Source organism: Callithrix jacchus, chromosome 15, assembly GCF_049354715.1.
Source record: "Callithrix jacchus isolate 240 chromosome 15, calJac240_pri, whole genome shotgun sequence".
NCBI lineage: Eukaryota > Metazoa > Chordata > Mammalia > Primates > Cebidae > Callithrix > Callithrix jacchus.
Genome location: NC_133516.1, coordinates 81,541,864 through 81,563,457, shown reverse-complemented (window position 1 = coordinate 81,563,457; position 21,594 = coordinate 81,541,864). Strand labels below are relative to the sequence as shown.

At 38.3% G+C, this 21,594-nt stretch overlaps 1 protein-coding gene across 19 annotated transcripts in view; it reads left to right on the top strand.

Moving 5' to 3' along the window:
• Positions 1-21,594, top strand: part of LOC100402421 (DNA polymerase theta) — a 126,241-nt gene that overhangs the window by 46,561 nt on the left and 58,086 nt on the right. For 18 of the 19 annotated variants that reach the window (XR_013527600.1, XM_078352042.1, XM_078352040.1 and 15 more), the window contains 7 exons: positions 2,016-2,209; positions 4,043-4,167; positions 6,391-6,634; positions 9,717-12,772; positions 14,933-15,076; positions 16,406-16,602; positions 17,841-18,081. Coding sequence is in view for 17 of the 19 variants with exons in the window: in XM_078352042.1 (XP_078208168.1) it covers positions 2,016-2,209; positions 4,043-4,167; positions 6,391-6,634; positions 9,717-12,772; positions 14,933-15,076; positions 16,406-16,602; positions 17,841-18,081 (4,201 nt within the window). In the remaining 2 variants the exon portion in view is untranslated. Of the gene's footprint in view, positions 1-2,015; positions 2,210-4,042; positions 4,168-6,390; positions 6,635-9,716; positions 12,773-14,932; positions 15,077-16,405; positions 16,603-17,840; positions 18,082-18,996; positions 19,164-21,594 lie in introns of all 19 variants that reach the window. The other variant, XR_013527601.1, reaches the window with a different exon arrangement.

The window sequence follows — 21,594 nt, the reverse complement described above, 5'->3', positions numbered from 1 at the left end:
GGAGCATTGCTTGAGTTCAAGAGTTCAAGACCATCCTGGGTAACATAGTAAACCCCATTTTAGTTATTGCATTTTTTTTTTTTTTTTTGAGACAGGGTCTTGCTCTGTTGCCCAGGCAAGAGTGCAGTGGCATAATTATGGCTCACTGCAGCCTCAACTTTCTGGGCTCAAGCAGTCTTCCCACCTCAGCCTACCAAGTAGCTGGGACCACAGGCATGTGCCATCATTCCTGGCTAAGTTTTTGTATTTTTTTGTAGAGACAGGGTTTTACCATGTTGTCCAGGCTGGTCTCAAACTTCTGAGCTTGAGCAGTCCTCCTGTCTCAGCCTCCCAAAGTCGTGGGATTACAGGCATGAGCCACCATGCCTGGCCAGTTATTGTACTTTTAACTCCAGAATTTCCATTTGGTTCATATATATATTTACGTGTGTGTATATATATATAGATATACACACACACACACACATATATACATGTGTGTGTATATATATATACACACACACACATATATGTATATATATATACACATTTATATATGTGTATATATATATATATATACACATTTATATATGTGTATATATATATACATATACACACATACACACACACACACAAAGATGGGGTTTCACCATGATGGCCAGGCTGGTCTTGAACTACTGACCTCAGGTGATCCACCTTGGCCTCCCAAAGTGCTAGGATTACAGGCGTGAGCCACCGCGCTCAGACAGTTCTTTTAAAAATAATTTTCTCCATATTGTATTCTCTACTTAATGAGATGTTGTCATCTTGCCTTTTACTTCAAGCATGGTTTTTGTTTTTTGATTATATTTATAATGTTTGCTTTGAAGTCTTTACTTATTTCAATGGCTGGACCCTCTCAAAGGTATTTCTTTTGATTTATTTTGCCTGCTTTTCCCCGTGTTTGAGACACACCTTCCTATTTCTTATGTTTCATAACTTTTGTTGAGTATTGACATTTTGGGTAATATATCAATTCTGAATATTGATTCTTTTCTCCTTTCTCTCCTCTATGTTATTGATTCTTTCTTGAAAATTATTCAGAATACTTAGGACTGTACCTACAGTTAAAATATTCATATTAGAAGTGTCTATGATTAAAAACTTAGGTTCTGGCCAGGTGCAGTGGCTGACGCCTCTAATCCCAACACTGAGAGGCTGAGGCAGAAGAATTGCTTGAGGCCAGGAATCTGAGACCAATCTGGGCAACATAATAAAACCCTGTTTCTCCAAAAAAATTAAAAATTTAGACAGATGTGGTGGTGCTCACCTTGTAGCCCCACCTACTTGGGAGGCTGAGGTGGGAGGATTGCTTGAGCACAGGAGGTTAAGGCTGCAGTGAATTGTGATCCCAGCCTGGATGACAGAACAAGACCTTGTCTCAAAAAAAAAAAAAAGACTTGGGTTCTAGAAAATCTAGTTTGTATCCTTAGTGATCCCTTTTCCATTTCTCCTGGCAGTGCATTGTTCATGATTGTTTCCATATGAATGAGGTATTACCATAGTTAGACGTTTTTATAAATCCTGAGGCCTTTGTCTTTTTAAGTAATTTTATTTTATTGTAATTTTTTTGAGATGAAGTCTTGCTCTGTTGCCCAGGCTGGAGTGCAGTGGCACAGTCATAGTTTACTGCAGCCTCAAACTCCTGGGCTCAAGCAATCCTCCTGCCTTGGCCTCCTAAAGTGTTGGGATTATAGGCATGAACCATAACACCTGGCCATTGTATTTATTCATTTATTTATTTTTTGCATGCACTTAGGTCATAGCCATTTCATTTTATTTCATTTTTTTAGAGACAGAGTCTTACCCAGTCAGTTGGGCCAGCTCACTGCAGCATCAAACTTTTGGGCTCAAGCTATCTTCCCATTTCAGCCTCCTGAGTAGCTAGGACTATAGGCGCATACCATCACGCCTAGTTTTTGTCTTTAATATGAAGTTTGTGTATAATTTTTTTTTGTAATGGAATAGTTTTAGTTAATAATACTTCTTCCTTTTAGGTTACACCTATGTTTGAGGATTGGACTACTATTGATTGGTATCGATTTTTTTGTTTATGGGAGAAGTTGCCAACTTCTATGAAAAGAGTGGCAGAGCTAGTGGGAGTTGAAGAGGGGTTCTTGGCTCGCTGTGTGAAAGGAAAAGTAGTAGCCAGAACTGAGAGACAGCACCGACAAATGGCCATCCATAAAAGGTAAAGGTCAAGATCTCTTGGCTCTATAGTATTTAACACAGTGTCTTGCATGTAGTAGATGCTATTGTAGTCACTTTCATTGTCAATAAAATCAAAATTTTGGCAGAGTATAAGATTTTTCAGTTTTCTATATTTTCTGAATTTATTGGTATTTCAGTTTATTTCTGCAACTTACAGTTTAGCAGCTGTTATATATAAAGATCTTATCTTTTAAAGTAGAATATTTAATTCTCTTTTGTAAAGAAGGTATGGCTCAGAAGAACCGCCAATTTACTGTGACTTCACTTGGGGTTATGCTTTGTACCATGCTTAGAAGTGATGCATTACCAGTAGGGAAGAAGAGCTAATTAAAAGATTCAGATGGAGAAATTGTACAGGCTGTTAGCTTCTTTGATGAATTGCCGCTTCTTTGAAATGTAATGAAATTATCTGGGCGCAATGGCTCATGCCTATAATCCCAACACTTTGGGAGGCCAAGGTGGGCAGATCACTTGAGGTCAGGAGTTTGAGATTAGCCTGGCCAATATGGTAAAACCCTGTCTCTACTGAAAATACAAAAATTAGCTGTGCGTGGTCGCACACACCTGTAATCCCAGGTACTTGGAGTCTGAGGTGGGAGAATCGCTTGAACCCAGGAGGTGGAGGTTGCAGTGAGCTGATACTGTGCCACTGCACTCCAGCCTGGGAAACAGAGTGAGACTCTGTCTTAAAAAAAAAAAAAAAGTGGGGGAGCGAGTGCAGTGGCTCACGCCTATAATCTCAGCACTTTGGGAGGCCAGTGTGGGCGGATCACAAGGTCAGAAGATAGAGACCATCTTGGCCAACATGGTGAAACCCCGTCTTTACTAAAATACAAAACGTAGCTGGGCGTGGTGGCCTGCTCCCATAGTCACAGCTACGCGGGAGTCAGAGGCAGGGGAATCACTTGAATCCGGGAGTGGGAGTTGCAGTGAATGGAGATTGCGCCACTGCCCTCCAGCTTGGCGACAGAGTGAGACTCCATTTCAAAAATATATATATATGAAATTATTTTTTTAAAAAAAACATTAATCTCTAGTATATTATTTACAACACGGTTAAGTATAAATTTTATAAGGATTTATATGCTTGGATTATTTTTACTACTTTTTTTTTTTTTTTTTTTGAGATGGAGTTCAGCTCTGTAGCCTAGGCTAGAGTGCAATGGCGCAATCTCGGCTCACTGCAACCTCCGACTCCCAGGGTTTAAGCAATTCTTCTCCTTCAACCTCCCAAGTAGCTGGGATTACAGGGACCGCCACAATACACAGCTAATTTTTTAATATTTTTAGTAGAGACAGGGTTTCTCCATGTTGACCAGGCTGGTCTCGAACTCCTGACCTCAGGTGACCCGCCGGCCTCGGCCTCCCAAAGTGCTGGGATTACAGGTGTGAGCCACTGCACTCAGTGCTACTGGTGTTTTTTAAATCAGAATTGGATGACGTATTTAGATTCTGTCATCTTACTGAAATAATGATATACATGCAACTGTATATCAAGTTATCTTTTAAATTTTTGTGCCATCACCTTCCTTGAACCAAGTCTCATTTCTTGATATTAGCAATATTAAATATGGGCAACTTTTTGTTATACAGACATTATTTCTTTACTATAGTACTAATGCATGTCAAAGCTTGCTTTGTAAGCATTGATCTCAGTCTTTGTCCACTAACCCTATTTTCCATTAACAATCTTACCAGAATGTATTATATAAGGTCTCTATTGCCTTTCAGGTTCTTAGTCATTTTACAACACGCAGTATCTCCTAGTAGACATAAATGATCTCTTACCATGTTTTTGGTGATTTATTCCCAGGTTTTTCACCAGTCTTGTGCTATTAGATTTAATCAGTGAAGTTCCCTTAAGGAAAATTATTCAAAAATATGGATGCAATCGTGGACAGATTCAATCTTTGCAGCAGTCGGCTGCTGTTTATGCAGGTCAGTTAAACAAAGGGTTTCACATTTATTTAAGACTGTGATTTGAGGTCAAGATTACTTATTTTTTCAAATTCCATTTTGTAAGCCTCTTTATTTTTATTTTTTTATTTTTATATTTATTTTTTTGAGACAGAGGCTTGCTCTGTCACCCAGGCTGGAGTGCAGTGGCATGATCTCGGCTCACTGCAACCTCTGCTTCCTGGGTTCAAGCGATTCTCCTGCTTCAACCTCCTGTGTAGCTGGGATTACAGGTGTGTGCCTCCATGCCCTGCTAATTTCGTATTTTTAGTAGAGATGGGATTTCAGCATGTTGGCTGGTCTTGAACTCCTGACCTTAGGTGAGCCGCCCACCTCAGCCTCCCAAAGTGCTGGGATTATAGGCATGAGCCACAGAACCTGGCTGTAGGCCTCTTTAAAAGTGCTATACAGTTCTTGTCATCATCAGAAAATTCAAAACTGGCTGGGCGAAGTGGCTCATGCCTGTAATCCCAGCACTTTGGGAGGCCGAAGCAAGCAGATCACTTGAGGTCGGGAGTTCGAGACCATCCTGACCAACATGGAGAAACCCATCTCTACTAAAAATACAAAATTAGCCAAGTGTGGTGGTACATGCCTGTAATCCCAGCTGTTTGGGAGGCTGAGGCAGGAGAATCGCTGGAATCTGGGAGGCAGAGGTTGTGGTGAGCCGAGATCATGCCATTGCACTCCAGCCAGGGCAACGAGAGTGAAAGTCCATTTAAAAAAAAAAAAAATTCAAACTGTGGCTCCTCAGGGCTCAGTACCATGTTACAGAGGATTGGTAATTAGCTGAATGTCTGGACCTCTATTCCTTAACAACCTGCTGACTATCCTTCTCCTTTCTGTTTTCTTTTCCTTTCCTTTTTCATTTCTTTTTCCTGTTACAAGAAGAAATAGAAACAAAGTTTTCTGTGTTCTCCCCTTCCTCATTAAGGTACTGATTAATACATGTTGAGGAGAAGGATGGAAGATGGAGAGGGATTTCTGAACTCCTGTCTGACTGTTCTAAAAATGATCTATTTTAAGGAACCACTGGTCTGCGTTAATGTATTAAACTCTAAGCAAGCAGATAAATTCTGAATCTGATTTTACTAACGAATCCTTACAAGCCCTTCCTGAAATGTTAACCTCAGGAAACTATGGGCTACAAGAGGGTGTGTGCATTTGTATGTGTAAGAGGTTTCATTGTGAAGATGTGTGCTTATGAGGGAGCACTGCGGGGAAGATGAGAAGAGGGAGTGGTAAGAAGGGAGGGACTCAGTCTTAGACGCACTGGCATCAAAGATGAAAGACTACCTCTAGGGGTTTATGTTCTCGTAGAGAAGTGTCTTTATGACATGGTACTTGTTTTGGTTTCTTTATTCCAAAACAGTACAGCTATTGAGCTCAGCAACCTTTTTTTTTTTTTTTTAATATGACTGGTTAATGGCAATCAGCAACATTTCTTTGAAGAAAATGCAGGTGGGAACTCTACTCTTTCTAGTTTTCTCAGCGATTGAATATTTAAACCAACTCTCTTGTTTTCCTCTAGGTGGAAAGAGTCCCTCACAGGTTTTTAAGAGTTCTCTTTTGCTTAAGAGAGAGAGAGAGAGGAATGAATTAGGGTGAGGGCTTCTTGTTTTGTGCTCTGCCTCAGTTTTCTTTTGTTAACTTCAGTATTAATAAATGAGGCCGGGTGCGGTGGCTCAAGCCTGTAATCCCAGCACTTTGGGAGGCCGAAGCGGGTGGATCATGAGGTCAAGCGATCGAGACCATCCTGGTCAACATGGTGAAACTCCGTCTCTACTAAAAATACAAAAAATTAGCTGGGCATGGCGGCGCATGCCTGTAATCCCAGCTGCTCAGGAGGCTGAGGCGGGAGAATTGCCTGAACCCAGGAGGCAGAGATTGTGGTGAGCCAAGATCACGCCATTGCACTCCAGCCTGGGTAACAAGAGCAAAACTCAGTCTCAAAAAAAAAAAAAAAAGAATAAATGCGATGGCATTAGATGAATAAATGAGATGACATAAAACTTAGTGCATTTATTGTCCAATTAGTTGAGGCCCTTAATATATGCCTGCTCCCTTGTTAACTTACACCTTGGGCCTTGTTAAACCTACGATTTTGCAGGAAAAACAAAACAAAATATAAATACATCTAAAGAAATGGAGAATTGCTCTGTAAAACAAAATTTTAATTCAACAAATATTCTATGAATGTTCTAGGGATGATTACAGTATTTTCCAACCGTCTGGGCTGGCACAACATGGAACTACTACTTTCCCAATTTCAGAAGCGTCTTACATTTGGCATCCAGAGGGAGCTGTGTGACCTGATTCGGGTATCCTTATTGAATGCTCCGAGAGCCAGGGTTCTCTATGCTTCTGGCTTTCTTACTGTGGCAGACCTTGCCAGAGCAAATATTGCAGAGGTAGAGATGATTCTGAAAAATGCTGTGCCTTTCAAAAGGTAAGAAAATACCTTTTTACCTCCATGGGATTATTAAATTTTAAAAAAATCATGTCAATTTTTAAATAATAATGTATTGCATTATTTTTCTCTTAAATAATCTTATGATATACTTGGTGTAAGTGGAAGGAAATATGGCTACCTTTTTCCCCTTGAGGATTACTTTTTATTTTGTATATTTAAAAAATAATACATGACTTAAAAACATTCCTACTAGAATGGCTGAGTGGGGCTGGGCACTATGGATCACACCTGTGATCCCAGTACTTTGGGAGGCTGAGGCTGATTGCTTGAGCTTAGGAGTTCAAGACTAGCCTGGACAACAGAGCAAGATCTCATTACTACTAAAACTAAAAAAAAAAAAAAAAGCTGGGTGTGGGTGGCATGTGCTTGTAGTCCCAGCTGCTTGGGAGTGTAAGGCTGGAGGGTTGCTTGAACCTGGGAGGTTGAGGCTGCAGTGCACTCTGATAGTGCTGCTGTACTCCAGGCTGGGTGACAGAGTAAGATTGTGTCTCAAGAAAAAAAAAATTACTGAGCAAGTTTGGTATCAATGCTTTCTGCTTTGATGGATTTTGATAATTTTAATGTGATTTCATTATATATCTGGGGCTCATCTTACACATTCTTTAGGCAAGAACATTTTAGAATACATTCCTCTGAAATGTTCTTTGGAATGCTAGTTCCTCAAAACAATTTGTGAGAAGATTCCTTGATTTTTTTTTTTTGTCTGTGTTTATGTCTGAATAACCATTTATTGAATGGGCTAGACTCAGTATATAAATCAAGGAAAGCTTAACTATTTTTTCTACACCTGTTTTTTTGAACTCACTCTTACATGAAATCTCAGGCAGATCCTTTAGGTATTTCATTACTTTCAGGTACTAACAACCAGTTTTATTTTCAGGTATTAAACAATTTGTTCTAGATGGAAGCATCAATTTCATTTCCAGTTCAGTGTTTCTTCCCTCCCACTCATTTTAAACCTGACTCCCAGCTCTGAGACCTTAACCTGTGTGGGAAGGGATGGGATATCTCTTCCCCACAGAAGATAATTTTTCCACAGACCAGGGGGTGGTGGGGGTGTGGTGTGGAGGTGGGGGTAGTGAGGTGGTGGAGATGGTTTGGTTTTAGGATGAAACAATTAGATTCTTACAAGGAGCATACAACCTAGAGTCCTTGCATGGGCAGTTCATTATAAGGTTTGCTGTAGCTGATCTGACAGGAGGCAGAGCTCAGGCAGCAATGCTCACTTGCCAGCAGCTCACCTCCTGCTATGCAGCCCAGTTCCTCACACGCTGGGGACTGGTACTGGTCTACAGCTAGGGGAATGAAGACCCTTGGTTTAGACATTTAACTGGCCACTTGGAATCTGTCCACATTTGCACAGTTTAGAGGTCAGCCAGAGATTTGGGCAGAGTTTATCTGAAGAATTTGGAGTTGTTCTTCTCTAGTTATCTGTTCTTGACTGTCTTCAATTTCTAAGTAATGTAGTTACTTTTAGCTCTCTTCTGACTTCTTTCAGTCAGTGGACTCTAGGTTTTTATCTGAGTTTTTAGCCAACCTACAGGGTGCTGACTGGGCCCTGCCTTCAGGTAAAAAGTGAAAATTCACCCACTGCCGTTTCTTTCTTCCAAGTCTCAATTCCCCTCCAGTTTCTGCTTTCTTTTTTCGTTTTCTAGTCCCTTCAAATATTTTGTCCAGAGTTTATATTGTGTATTGTGTAGAAGGATTTGTTTTCTTTCTTTCTTTCCTTTCCTTCTTTCCTTCCTTTCTTCCTTTCTTCTTTTCTTTTTTTTTTTTTCGACAGAGTCTTGCTCTGTCTCCGAGGCTGGAGTGCAGTGGTGTGATCTGGGCTCACTGCAACCTCTGCCTCCTGGGTTCAAGCAATTCTCCTGTCTCAGCCTCCCAAGTAGCTGGGACTACAGGTGCACAGCCTCCCAAGTAGCTGGGACTACAGGTGCATGCCACCACATGTCTAATTTTTGTATTTTTAGTAGACATAGGATTTTACCATATTGGTCAGGCTGGTCTCGAACTCCTGACCTCAGGTGATCCACTCACCTTGGCCTCCCAAAGTGCTGGGATTACAGGTGTGAGCAACCATGCCCGCTTTTTTTTTTTAAATGAGACAGGGTATGTCTCTGTTGCCCAGGCTGGAATATAATGGCATGATCTTGTCTCACTGTAATGTCTCCTAGGTTTGAGCGATTCTCATGCCTCAGCCTCCCAAGCAGCTGGGATTACAGGTGCTCGCTATTGCGCCCAGCTGATTTTTTTGTATTTTTAGTAGAGACGGGGTTTCACCATGTTGGCCAGGCTGGTCCTGAACTCCTGGCCTCAAGTGATTCACCTTCTTCAGCCTCTCAGAGTGCTGGGATTATAGGCATCAGCTACAGCACCTGGCTGGATGTTTTTCAATGACTGTTTTATGGCCTTCACTTTTTTAAAGGCTTCTACTTAAAGAATCTGTCTTAGTGAAGCCTTCCTTGATTATGCCATTTAAAAACTACAGAACCACCCACTCCTTTCTTGTGCCTCATTTTTGTATACAACTCTTATCACCAGGTAATATAGAATGCACTTAAAACTCTTGTTTATTTTCTGAATTCCCCAGCTGGAATTAAGTTCCATGAGAGCAGATAGAGCTCTCTCTCTCTTCTTCATTGTTATTTTTCAGTTCCTAGAACAGCTCAGATTGAATGTTTAATAAATATTTACTAGGCCGGGCGTGGTGGCTCACGCCTATAATCCCAGCACTTTGGAAGGCCGAGGCGGGTGGATCACGAGGTCAAGAGATCGAGACCATCCTGGTCAACAAGGTGAAACCCCATCTCTACTAAAAATACAAAAATTAGCTGGGTATGGTGGTGTGCACCTGTAGTCCCAGCTACTCGTGAGGCTGAGGCAGGAGAATTGCTTGAACCCAGAAGGCAGAGGTTGCGGTGAGCCAAGATCATGCCATTGCACTCCAGTCTGGGTAACAACAGCGAAACTCCATCTCAAAAAAATAAAAATAAATAAATAAATATTTGCTGTATGAATGAATTAATTCATTTCTGTCTTTTCCCATCTCCTTATGTAGTGCCCGGAAGGCAGTGGATGAGGAAGAGGAAGCAGTTGAAGAACGTCGGAATATGCGAACTATCTGGGTGACTGGCAGAAAAGGTTTAACTGAAAGGGAAGCAGCAGCCCTTATAGTGGAAGAAGCCAGAATGATTCTGCAGCAGGACTTAGTTGAAATGGGAGTGCAATGGAATCCATATGCATATTCTAGTACATGTTCATTGACTCATAGTGAGTCAGAAGTAAAGGAACACACATTTATATCCCAAACTAAGAGTTCTTATAAAAAAATAACATCAAAGAATGAAAACACAATATTTATTGATTCTTATATTAAGCATTCACCAAATACAGTGCAAGACTTAAATAAAAGTAAAGAGCATACAAGTTCCTTTAATTGTAATTTCCAGGATGGGAATCAAGAACATCAGAAATATTCCATTTTCAGAGCAAGAAAACGGGCTTCTTTGGATATAAATAAAGAGAAGCCAGGAGCCTCTAAGAATGAGGGGGAAATAAGCATTAAGAAAGTTGTCCAGACTTTTTCAGAAAAAACAAAAAAGGCACCTTTGAATTTTAGTTCAGAAAAGATGAGTAGAAATTTTCAATCTTGGAAACACAGAAAGCGTCTCAAGCAATCCAGGCACAGCAGCCCTCTGAAAGGCTCTGGAGCATGTAGAATCAATTTACAAGGACAGACTCTGTCTAATTCTAAGCTTTGTGAAGACTCATTTAGCTTAGATGAGAATACAGGATGTAGAAGTTCAGGGCCATTTGCTAAAAACATATATTTGAGTGGTGTGGGAAAAGATGACAAAACATCATTCACATTACAAATAAAGCAAAGTTGTTCACTAACTAATGATAATTTTGTGGAACATTTCATTTCAGGATCTCAGAGTATAAATGGGACCTGTCAGGTCACTAATGTGGTTAGTGAAAAAGGCAGAGATAAAGCTGTTGAGGTGGAAAAAATTAATGAAGTACTGATACAAAATGATTCAAAAAACCAGAATGTTTATGTGAAACACCATGACACCCATCCTATTAACCGGTACCCTCAAAAGCAATCTAATGAACAGACAAGCACTTTTATCAAACAGAAAAATATAATAGAGAAACAAATGCCCTGTGAGGCAGTCAGTAGTTACATAAATGGAGACTTAAATGTTACTACTGTCAATTGTGAAAGGATAAAGCTTAATACAGAGGAAAATAATCCAAGTCATTTTCAGGCATTAGGAGAGGATATAAGCAGAACTGAGATACCCAGTGGAGTATTTCTATCAACTAGAGCACTTAGCAAATCAGGAGGCCAACATGAGAATTTTCTAAATATTTCTAGACTACAAGAAAAAACAAGTGATTATACAACAAACAAAAATAGAAATAATGCTGCTGACTCAGGTTTAGTCCTCTGTGATTTTGAAGATAGTTTCTACCTGGATTCTCAGTCAGAGAAAATAATACAACAGATGGCAACTGAAAGTGCCAAACTAGGAGCAGAGGATACCAGCCTGGCAGCAGGGATAAGGCAGAAGAGCTTAGTCAAACAGAACTTGATGAACTCTTTTCAGAATGAGTGTCACATTACTTTTCCGGCTGAACAGCATCCTCTAGGAGTGAAAAACATAGATCATTTGAACCTTAAGACTGTAGGTCCTATGAAACAAAGCACTGATTCACATGGGGTTGAGATCCTGACTCCAGAAAGCCCAATTTTTCATTCTCCGATACTATTGGAGGAAAATGGTCTTTGTTTTAAAAAGAATGAACTTTCTGTTACTGATTCCCAATTGAATAGTTTTCTTCAAGTTTATCAAACACAAGAAACTGTGAAACCAGTTACACCTCTGGTTCCCCAAAAGAGAACTCCCACTGGTATAGGAGAATGTCTTCCAGTTCCTGAAACGAGTTTGAATATGAGTGATAGTTTACTATTTGACAGTTTCAGTGATGACTGTCTAGTAAAAGAACAACTATCTGTTGTGCAAATGAAAAAACCCCTTCCTTCAGAAGAACCATCAAACCATTTTAGTGATTCTCTGTGTCTACATGAAGACCTAATTAAAAAGTTAAATGTAAATGATAATCAAGATATCCACCAGCAGTTGACTTTTTCCAAATATGAATCTATATTTTCAGAAATGGATTCTGTTCAGATGGTTGAAGCTTTGGACAGTGCAGATATATTTCCTGTACAAGAGAAACATCGTACTGTAGTATCCCCTAGAGCGTTAGAACTGAGTGATCCAGTACTTGATGGGCACCACCAAGGTGATCAAGATGGAGGAGATCAAGATGAAAGGGCTGAAAAATCAATATTAACTGGGACCAGGCAAAGTAATTCATTCATGTGGTCAGGGGCATCATTTGATCTAAGTCCAGGACTGCAAATGATTTTAGATAAAGTGTCCAGTCCTCTAGAAAATGAAAAGCTAAAAATGACTATAAACTTGTCTAGTTTGAATGGAAAAAATACAGAATTAAATGAAGAACAAGAAGTTAATTCAACCTTGGAGACAAATCAAGTGCAGGAAAATTCATTTTCTTCTAATAATGAAGTAAAAAATAAGATTGAGGTGCCAGAAAACAGTGCCAATTATGGTGAAACCTCATCCCTCTTACGTATAGTTGATGATAATGGTCTCATTCCTCCTACACCCATTCCAACATCTGCTTCTAAGCTGACCTTTCCAGGGATTCTTGAAACACCTGTAAACCTTCAGAAAACTAAGAATGTTTTACAACCCGGTGAAAGTTATTTACTTGGCTCACCTTCGGATATTAAAAACCACGATTTAAGTCCAGAGAGAAATGGGTTCAAAGACAATAGCCCTATTAGTGACACAAGCTTTTCACTTCAGTTATCACAGGATGGATTACAGTTAACTCCAGCCTCAAGCAGTTCAGAAAGTTTGACCATAATTGATGTAGCAAGTGACCGAAATCTTTTTCAAACATTCATTAAAGAGTGGCGATGCAAAAGGCAATTTTCCATCTCACTAGCTTGTGAAAAGATTAGAAGTTTAACATCTTCTAAAACTGCCACTATTGGTGGTAGGTTTAAGCAAGGTAAGATTTTATTTTTATTTTTTTCATATTTATGAACTAGTCAGTAGACTGAGATAAGATTTAGACTTCTCAGTGTTAGATATAATCTATTCAAATTGTAGTTTGTAGTATGTATTTCCTCTGTGGATTTATGTGTAGAACAGCCTTATTTATTCAGCACACCTAAATTAATAATGGTAGTTGCCCTCTAGTATAAGAAGTACATGTAATATAGAGTAGAATAAAAGTTTACAAAAATAAAGACAATATTTATTTTGAATATGAATGTGATATTTCTTTTATGGTATATTAGTGTTGTGACATAATGGTTTTTATTAATCATCAGTGCTCATGAATTCTTTTCTTTTTCTTTCTTTCTTTTTTCTTTTTGAGATGGAGTCTTCTCTGTTGCCCATGCTGGAGTACAGTGGAATGATCTCGATTTTGGCTTACTGCAACCTCTGTCTTCTGGGTTCAAGGGATTCTCCTGCCTCAGCCTCCCAAGTAGCTGGAAGTACAGGCATGTGCACCATGCCTGGCTAATTTTTGTATTTTTAGACCAGATTGGATTTCATCATGTTGGCCAAGGTGGTCTCAAACTCTTGACCTCAAGTGATCTGCCCATGTTGGCCTCTCAGAGTGCTGGGATTTATAGGCATGAGCCACTGCGCCTGGTCTCATGAATTATTTTCTATTGAATTACAATATTCTTGTTTGCTTATGTAATTACAAAAGTACATTGTTAATCTGAACTATGTTCTTCACAGTGTACATTAGCTACATTTTCCAAGACTTATCTCAAGTAGAACTTAGACCTCCATTGATAGTCATGAATTGTATACTGAAATATTGCTTCCAAAACCTTGTAGAGCTCTTCCAGGTGTTGAGAGAGTTGAACCTTTTTGTCAAGTAAGCCTATGTATAGTCCTGTTTTATTGCATGAACTCTGCATTCTGGATCATGGTGACTAGTTATAGTCAGCTTGAAAACCTGCTGTGGAAATCAGATGTTTGATTAGATTTATTAAACTTCAATATTTTATGAGTTAATTTGTTCATAAAGATTTGAGTATTTGTCTGATCCTCAATTCATAGGCAGATGTGTCAGCCACAACTTTTATGTACCTTTAGTGTTGAATAGCACTTTCCATTTTTCATGCAAGAAACAATGGAGCACATTTTCTATATCAGGCTATATAATAGAGGCTGTAGGGATTTAAAAAGTTTACCTAAGGCCAGGTGCGGTGGCTCACGCCTGTAATTCCAGCACTTTGGGAGCCTAAAGTGGGCGGATCACCTGAAGTTGGGAGTTTGAGACCAGCCTGACCAACATGGAGAAACCCTGTCTCTACTAAAAAAAAAAAACAAAATTAGCCAGGCGTGGTGGTGCATGCCTGTAATCTCAACTACTCAGGAGGCTGAGGCAGGAGAATCACTTGAACCCAGGAGGCAGAGGCCAGGTGTGGTGGTGCATGCCTGTAATCCCAGCCACTTGTGAGGCTGAGGCAGGAGGATCGCTAGAACCCCGGAGGCAGAAGCTGTGGTGAGCTGAGATCGTGGCATTGCACTCCAGCCTGGGCAACAAGAGCAAAATTGCGTCTCCAAAAAAAAAAAAAGTTCACCTTAATTTAATACACATGTGCTAGGTTCCTATGTGCCAGTTTTTTCCTGGTACTAGGGATATAATTATCAATAAGACAGACTGATTCTTGACCTTTATAAAATTGGAGATACATTATTTTAGAAAAAAATGTTGACTCTAGATACAAAATTATACTTCTTCACTAAAGAATAACATTCTTTATTTTTCTGGAATTTCTTAGTTAAGGATTGCTGAATTTGCTGCAAAGTTTTGGTAGTATACAAATGATCTTTATTTTTGTTTGATTTCTAAAATTTGAAATGCAGCCTTTCTTTTTTTAAGTTAATACCCATTTAGTCATTATTATAGATTTATTTTAACAAATCTTTGGTAGCTTTTTCATAGTGACAGTTAACCTTAATTGATCGGAAGCCTGGAGAGATCTTACATACACTTAAAATGACTGTCCAAATAATGCATATTTTAAGATCTGGAAATTTTGCCTATCAAAGATAGTTTTTTTATTATAATTGTTTTAACAGTTTATATAATGCCTTTATTTTTAGAGATTTTTAACTATTTCACTTTCATTTTATTTAGCTAGCTCACCTCAGGAAACTCCTATTAGAGATTATGGATTTCCTGTTAATGGCTGTGATGATATCTTAGTAGTTGGACTGGCAGTATGCTGGGGTGGAAGGGATGCCTATTATTTTTCATTGCAGAAGGAACAAAAGCATTCTGGTAAGTAATGAGTATTTGGCTAAATCACTATATAATTAATATAATGTCCATTAGGGTAGTGATCTTGTTTTTTGTCTTGTTTTTTTTAGAATAGTTTCCTGATATTTACCTAGGATTAATTTTTAGAATTTAAAAAATTGTTTTTTTTTTTGTTTTTTGAGACAGAGTTTTGCTCTTGTTGCCCAGGCTGGAGTGCAATGGCACAATCTTGACTCACTGCAACCTCCACCTCCTGGTTTCAAGCAATTCTCCTGCCTCAACCTCCCAAGTAGCTGGGATTACAAGCATGTGCTACCATGCCTGGGTAGTTTTGTATTTTTTTAGTAGAGACGGGGTTATACTGTGTTGGTCATGCTGGTCTTGAACTCCTGACCTCAGGTAATCTGCCTGCCTTGGCCTCCCAAAGCGCTGGGATTACAGGTGTGAGCCACTGTGCCTAGCAAAAATTATAATTTTTTGGAGAACAGCTAGCATGTACATTATTACATATATTAACTGGAATTAATGTTTTAAGAAGTACTTCCTTACTTCTCCCTGCCTGTCACACGAGGCTATTAATGCTGTGGGTTTTTCCTCTGAGGGGGCAGTGACGCCTCAGGGACCATCTTGCCACCTTCAGGGTTTGCTTTTGAAGACTGAACTATGGCAATTTCTTTTCAGTCTTTTGTCCTCCCACTGAATGGGTCTGAAACTCATCTAGAGGGAATGTTGAGCTAGAGATCTATAGTAGTTGAATCGTATACACTTTGGAGAAATCTTTGGAATTGAAAGGATGTAATCTGGAAATACCCTGTCATCTGACTGTGAGCTGATAGGTTGGTTTTGTACAGGAGCAAAATTAATAAGGAGACATTTTAAAGGATGCTGTATAGTGTCTGTTCCTTAGTAACGATGAAATATTTTCAGTTGTTTTCAAGGAAGATATGTTGGGGTGAGTAGTTACTTAAGCTTTTTTTATTTTTGATAGAATAGTATATGTTCATACTGAATCTGTCTTTAAAATTTATTTCCAAATACTTTTCCTGTCTTTAACTCCTCATTCTGGGAAATATAATTTTGTTTTTAGAAGTATTAATGTTTTGTACTTTCTCCCACCTAATTAAGTAGAGCACTAAAAATCTTTTAGCTCAAACCATAATTTTTAAATTAATTATGAAGCACTTCATCTACATAGCTGATACGACCTGGATAAGATGCTGAATTACTCATCACATGGAACCAGACCCTTAGGCTTCTGAGTCTTTTTCAGTCTTTCTACTAAAGATTGCTGCTTCAAATGAAAGGATATAATTTTTGACTTTGTTTGTTTGTATGTTTGTTTGTTTGAAGAAATTAGTGCCAGTTTGGTTCCACCTTCTCTTGATCCAAGCCTGACTTTGAAAGACAGGATTTGGCACCTTCAATCTTGCTTGCAGAAGGAATCTGATGAAGAACGTTCCGTTGTCATCTATGACTTCATCCAGAGCTATAAAATTCTTCTTCTTTCTTGTGGCATCTCCTTGGAGCAAAGTTATGAAGATCCAAAGGTTCTCTGTCTTATTTAATTTTTATATACTTAAAACAACATTTTTAATGTTAATTCTTAAGTGAATTGGTATTTACTTGGCTTCAATGATGCAGCTTAAGTCTTTAGAGTAGTCATTTATTCATTCATTAACCTCATCTACCCAGAATAGAATTTCATGCACCAAATACCTCTGTGTAGATAAAAACAGAGATGTCACAAATTCTGAGCCCTAAAGTTTATGTCTTTTCTAGAGATTTTTAATTTGGGTCATAAGTCCTAAGTTTTCTAATAGTAAATTGGAAGTGATGTGAGAACAGTTAGCTTTAGGTCTGTGATAGCAGGATATTTTAAATCTTCATGAGGGTGGAGGCAGAAAATTGGAAAAGTGTGTGAACAAAATATCAAAAAGGATTGTAGTTAGTGGCCATTTAGCATAGAGGTAAATCCACTTACTGTCTCCTGAGAACTTTCCTTTATAAAAGCAAAGTATGACAAACTCTTCATAATGATGACTCAGTTAAGAAACATATTAACTTTTACATCAGACTATTTCATTTAATATTACCCTATAAAACTTTATTCTTAACCTACAAAAGAAGTAACTGAGACACAAAGTAATTGTAAGAATTATGAACAGGGCTTAGATTCTCTTATTCTAATCCAGTTAATGATCTGCTTAATCTAGTATTAGAAACTCCAGGTCTCCTAGTCTCATGCGGAAGTCGAAAAAAGCAATCAAATGAATAATTGGATGGTCCTGGTGACAGACCCCCATCCTGAGGGGAAAGTCTAGAGGCTTTCTGAAACTCTGGGTATAAACTTTTAATGGTAAAATACTTACTATGCCTCACTTCTTTTGATGTCAAAAGTACTAAAGATACCTAAAACATAGGCCCATCTTTATTACAGTAGCTTAGCCCAAATTAGCCTTAGTCCATCTTCATTTTCAGACACGTGGTTTGAATTTGCTGAGACACACTTGTTTTTCAGGCCTACTGCTGAACTGGATTGGCCAAGCATTATAGTAATGGAATAGTTACAGCTTTTCTTTCTTTGAAAGCTACTGCTGTTATTGCTACCAAAAATGAGTCTTGTTACAATTATTCTTTTCCTTTCTCGGGAAGACCACTGAGTAAATATTAAATGAAAATGAGTGAAGTTAGAAATGAGCTTTCTTCTTTTCCCTTGTAACTTAAAGGTACAAAAAAGTATCTTTGAAAAAAATCAGGAAAATATTCTCATTGCTATCTTATTCAGGTGGCATGCTGGTTACTAGATCCAGATTCTCAGGAGCCGACTCTTCATAGAATAGTTACCAGTTTTCTTCCTCATGAGCTTCCACTCCTAGAAGGGATGGAGACCAGCCAAGGGATTCAAAGCCTGGGGCTGAATGCTGGCAGTGAGCATTCTGGGCGATACAGAGCATCTGTGGAGTCCATTCTCATCTTCAACTCTATGAATCAACTCAACTCATTGTTGCAGAAGGAAAACCTTCAAGGTAAAAACCAAGTTTCTGGCATTTTTATGTTATATTCTAGAGACAAGACATTTATCCACTTTTTATCAAAAATTAGTGAATTACACACTTATGCAAATCCTACCTTTGGGTTGTCTAGTGCTTTTTTCTGTAAAAGGCCAGAGAGTAAATATTTGTGGCTTTGTGAACCATTGGATCTCATCACAGGTACTCAACTCTGCCATTGTTGCACAAAAGCAGATGTAGACAATACCAAAACAAATGGCTGTCTTCCAATAACACTTTACAAAAACATGCATCTCATATTAGTTTGCCCATAATTTGCTGACTTCTGGCCCTCTTGTGAAGAAGAGAATTACAAAATGGCATTTATTCAGTTGTTGCTAGTTTTGTATTTGAACTTTATCAAATGATTTTTATTCACACTTGGAACACATCCTTAATAGATTTCAAAAAGTTAACCCTTTTCTTTTTGGAACTATTAACAAACAGATTTTTTTTTTTTTCATAACAAAGGATAATCGTAAGAGTCTGTTTTTCCCCCTCATAACAAATAACATGAATTTATTTTGGGGTCTGCTGGCCCAGATTGAGCACCCTGACTCCAGAGAACTTAATGGATGCTTATGGTAGAGATGTGAAACAGAACAAATTGGCTTCATTGTGAGGAGATGGCTGAATTTATTAACTGATCAATAAGTACTAGAAAATAGATGGAAGAGTTCATACAGACTAGGGTTTGGATCTGGACTATATGCACTTAGGAGCTGAGGGACTTTGGGCAAACTACTGAAACTGTAAGTCTGGTTCTTATAAAGTTGTTCTAAGGATGAAATATGATAGTAAATATGGGCAGTGTTTGTCACAGAGCAGGTGCTTATTATGTTAGTTTATTATTGTAATTTTTAACTCACCATTTCAATGTGCTTTTGAAAGCTTCTTTTCTTCTGCAAACTTTCAAAAATGTATGGCTGGCCTGGCTCAGTGGCTCCTGCCTGTAGTCCCAGCTACTCAGGAGGGAGGATCACTTGAGCCCAGAAGTTTGAGACCAACCTGGACGACACAGTGAGACCCCCCATCTCAAAAACAAGGGTGGTTAGCAGGTATTAAATGCTTTTTTATACAGTGTTAATGCTTTCCTAGTCATAGAATTCAAGAATTGAAGTGCAACAAGAGAAAAGAAGTTTTTGGAGAGAATGTAGACAGCTATAAGATTTAGTTTGAATATAATTATTTCTTTGTAGAAAGAGATCCAGATATATTTTATTTTTTAAATTTTTCTGTTAGCTGGGAGGTATTCTCATCTGATGTAGAAAAATACTTTAACTGCAACTTTTGATTTCTTTAATAACTGTAATATTATTCATTCAGTTATTTCTTTTTGAGTATATTTGGTAAACTATATATATATTTTTTTTTCCACATCTTTTTAAAAATTTTTATTACTCCACTGTGACATTTCCAACATACATATTTTTAAAGAATTTATGTTTCATTTAAATTTTCAAATATATTGGTATACAGCTATTGCTAAGTGTCTGTTTTTTATGTCTCTGATTGTTATATCCTCTTTTTCTTTTGTATAGTATTTATTATTTAATGTCACTTGAAGTTTTCCCGATTTTCTAGTCTTTTCAAAGAACCAACCTTTGCCTTTGATTCTTCCTATTACTTTTGTTTTCTGTTTCCTTGATTTCTGTTCACATCTATATTATCTATTTTCTTCTGGTTCCCCTGACTTTATTTTGTAGTCCTTTTTCAAAATTAATAACTTTGACCTTAAAACCATTACTTCTCAAATTATTTTTTTCTTTTCTAACTTAAGAACATCAGGCAGCTGGCTGCAGTGGCTCACGCCTGTAATCCTAGCACTCTGGGAGACCGAGGCAGGTGAATGAATCACTTGAGCCCAGGAGTTTAAGACCAGCCTTGCCAACATGGTGAAACCAGGTCTCTAGTAAAAATACTAAAATTAGCTGAGAGTGGTAGTGTGCATCTGTAATCCCAGATACTCAAGAGGCTGAGGCACAAGAATCACTTGAACCACAGAGGCGGAGGTTGCAGTGAGCAGAGATCCCACCACTGCACTGTACTGCACTGCACTCCAGCCTGGGCAATAGAGCGAGGATGTGTCACACACACACACACACACACACACATACACACAGAACATAAGGCTATAAATTTCCGTCAAAGCACTACTTTTATTGTATTCTACAGTTTTCATGTGTATACACGCATACACACACACACACACACACACACACACACACACATTTGTTTTGTAGAGATGGGGGTCTTGCTATGTTGCCCAGGCTGGTCTTGAACTCTTGCCCTCAAGCACTCCACCTGCCTTTGCCTGCCAAAGTGCTGGGATTACAGGTGTGAGCCACTGTTCCTGGCCTAATATATAATATTCTTATCATGCTAGATATTTTTAGATTTCTGGTATATTTTTTCACTCACAAATTATTTAGAAGAATGGTTTTTACTTCCCAAATATTTAGAAATTTTTTTGTATTTAGACAATCTTTAAACTTAATTGTGTTGTAGTTAGAGTACATGGTTGTATAATACTCATTCTTGAAATTTTTTTTTTTTTTTTTGGGAGGAAGGGAGGAAAGCAGGAAGGCAGGGAAGGAGGAAGGGAGAAATGCAGGAAGGGAGGGAGGAAGGAGGGGATGAAGGAAGGGAGGAAGGGAGGAAGGGGGGAGGGAGGGAGAGAAGGGAAGGAAGGAAATCAAGCAATGAGAGAGACATTGCCGACCTGGATCTAGAGGTTTACAAGTTGATTTCTTTTTTTTATTTTTTATTTTTTTATTTTTATTTATTTATTTTTTTATTTTTTCTTTTTTTTTTGAGAGAAGGAAAGAAAAAAATGAGTAAAGGAGAGGAAGAAAGAGGAAGAGAAAGAGGGAGGGTGAATGGAAATATTGCTTTATTCTGGAAAAAAATGGGTTTTAATAATGGCCAATCGATGTTTCATTTAAACCTATGAGTAGGTGTGATGTGGTATTGACAAGAATGTATATTTTGTGTATTTGAAGTGGAGAGCTCTATAAATATTTATTAAGTTTACTTATTCTGGATCTGAGTTCGAGTCCTTGATATCCTTATTAACTTTCTGTCTCATTAAATCTAAGTCTCTATGTATCTGGGTGTTAGGATCGTTAGCTCTTGTTGTTGCATTGATCCTTTTACCACTATATCTTTGTTGCTTTCAAATCTATTTTATCCGATATGAGAATTGCAACTCCTGCTTTTTATTTATTTATTTATTTATTTTTGCTCTCCATTTGGTTGGTAAATCTTTCTCCATCCCTTTGTTTTGAGTCTTTGTGTATCCTTGCATGTGAAACGGGTCTGGATGTAACATGCCATTGGGTTTTGGCTGTGTCTTTTGATTGGGGGATTTAGTCGATTTAAATTTAGGTTTACTGCCATTTGATGTTAACTGGCTGTTTTATCCATTCGTTGATGTAAATTCTTCTTTATGTTGATGCTCTTTACTTTTTGGTATATTTTTAGAAAGGC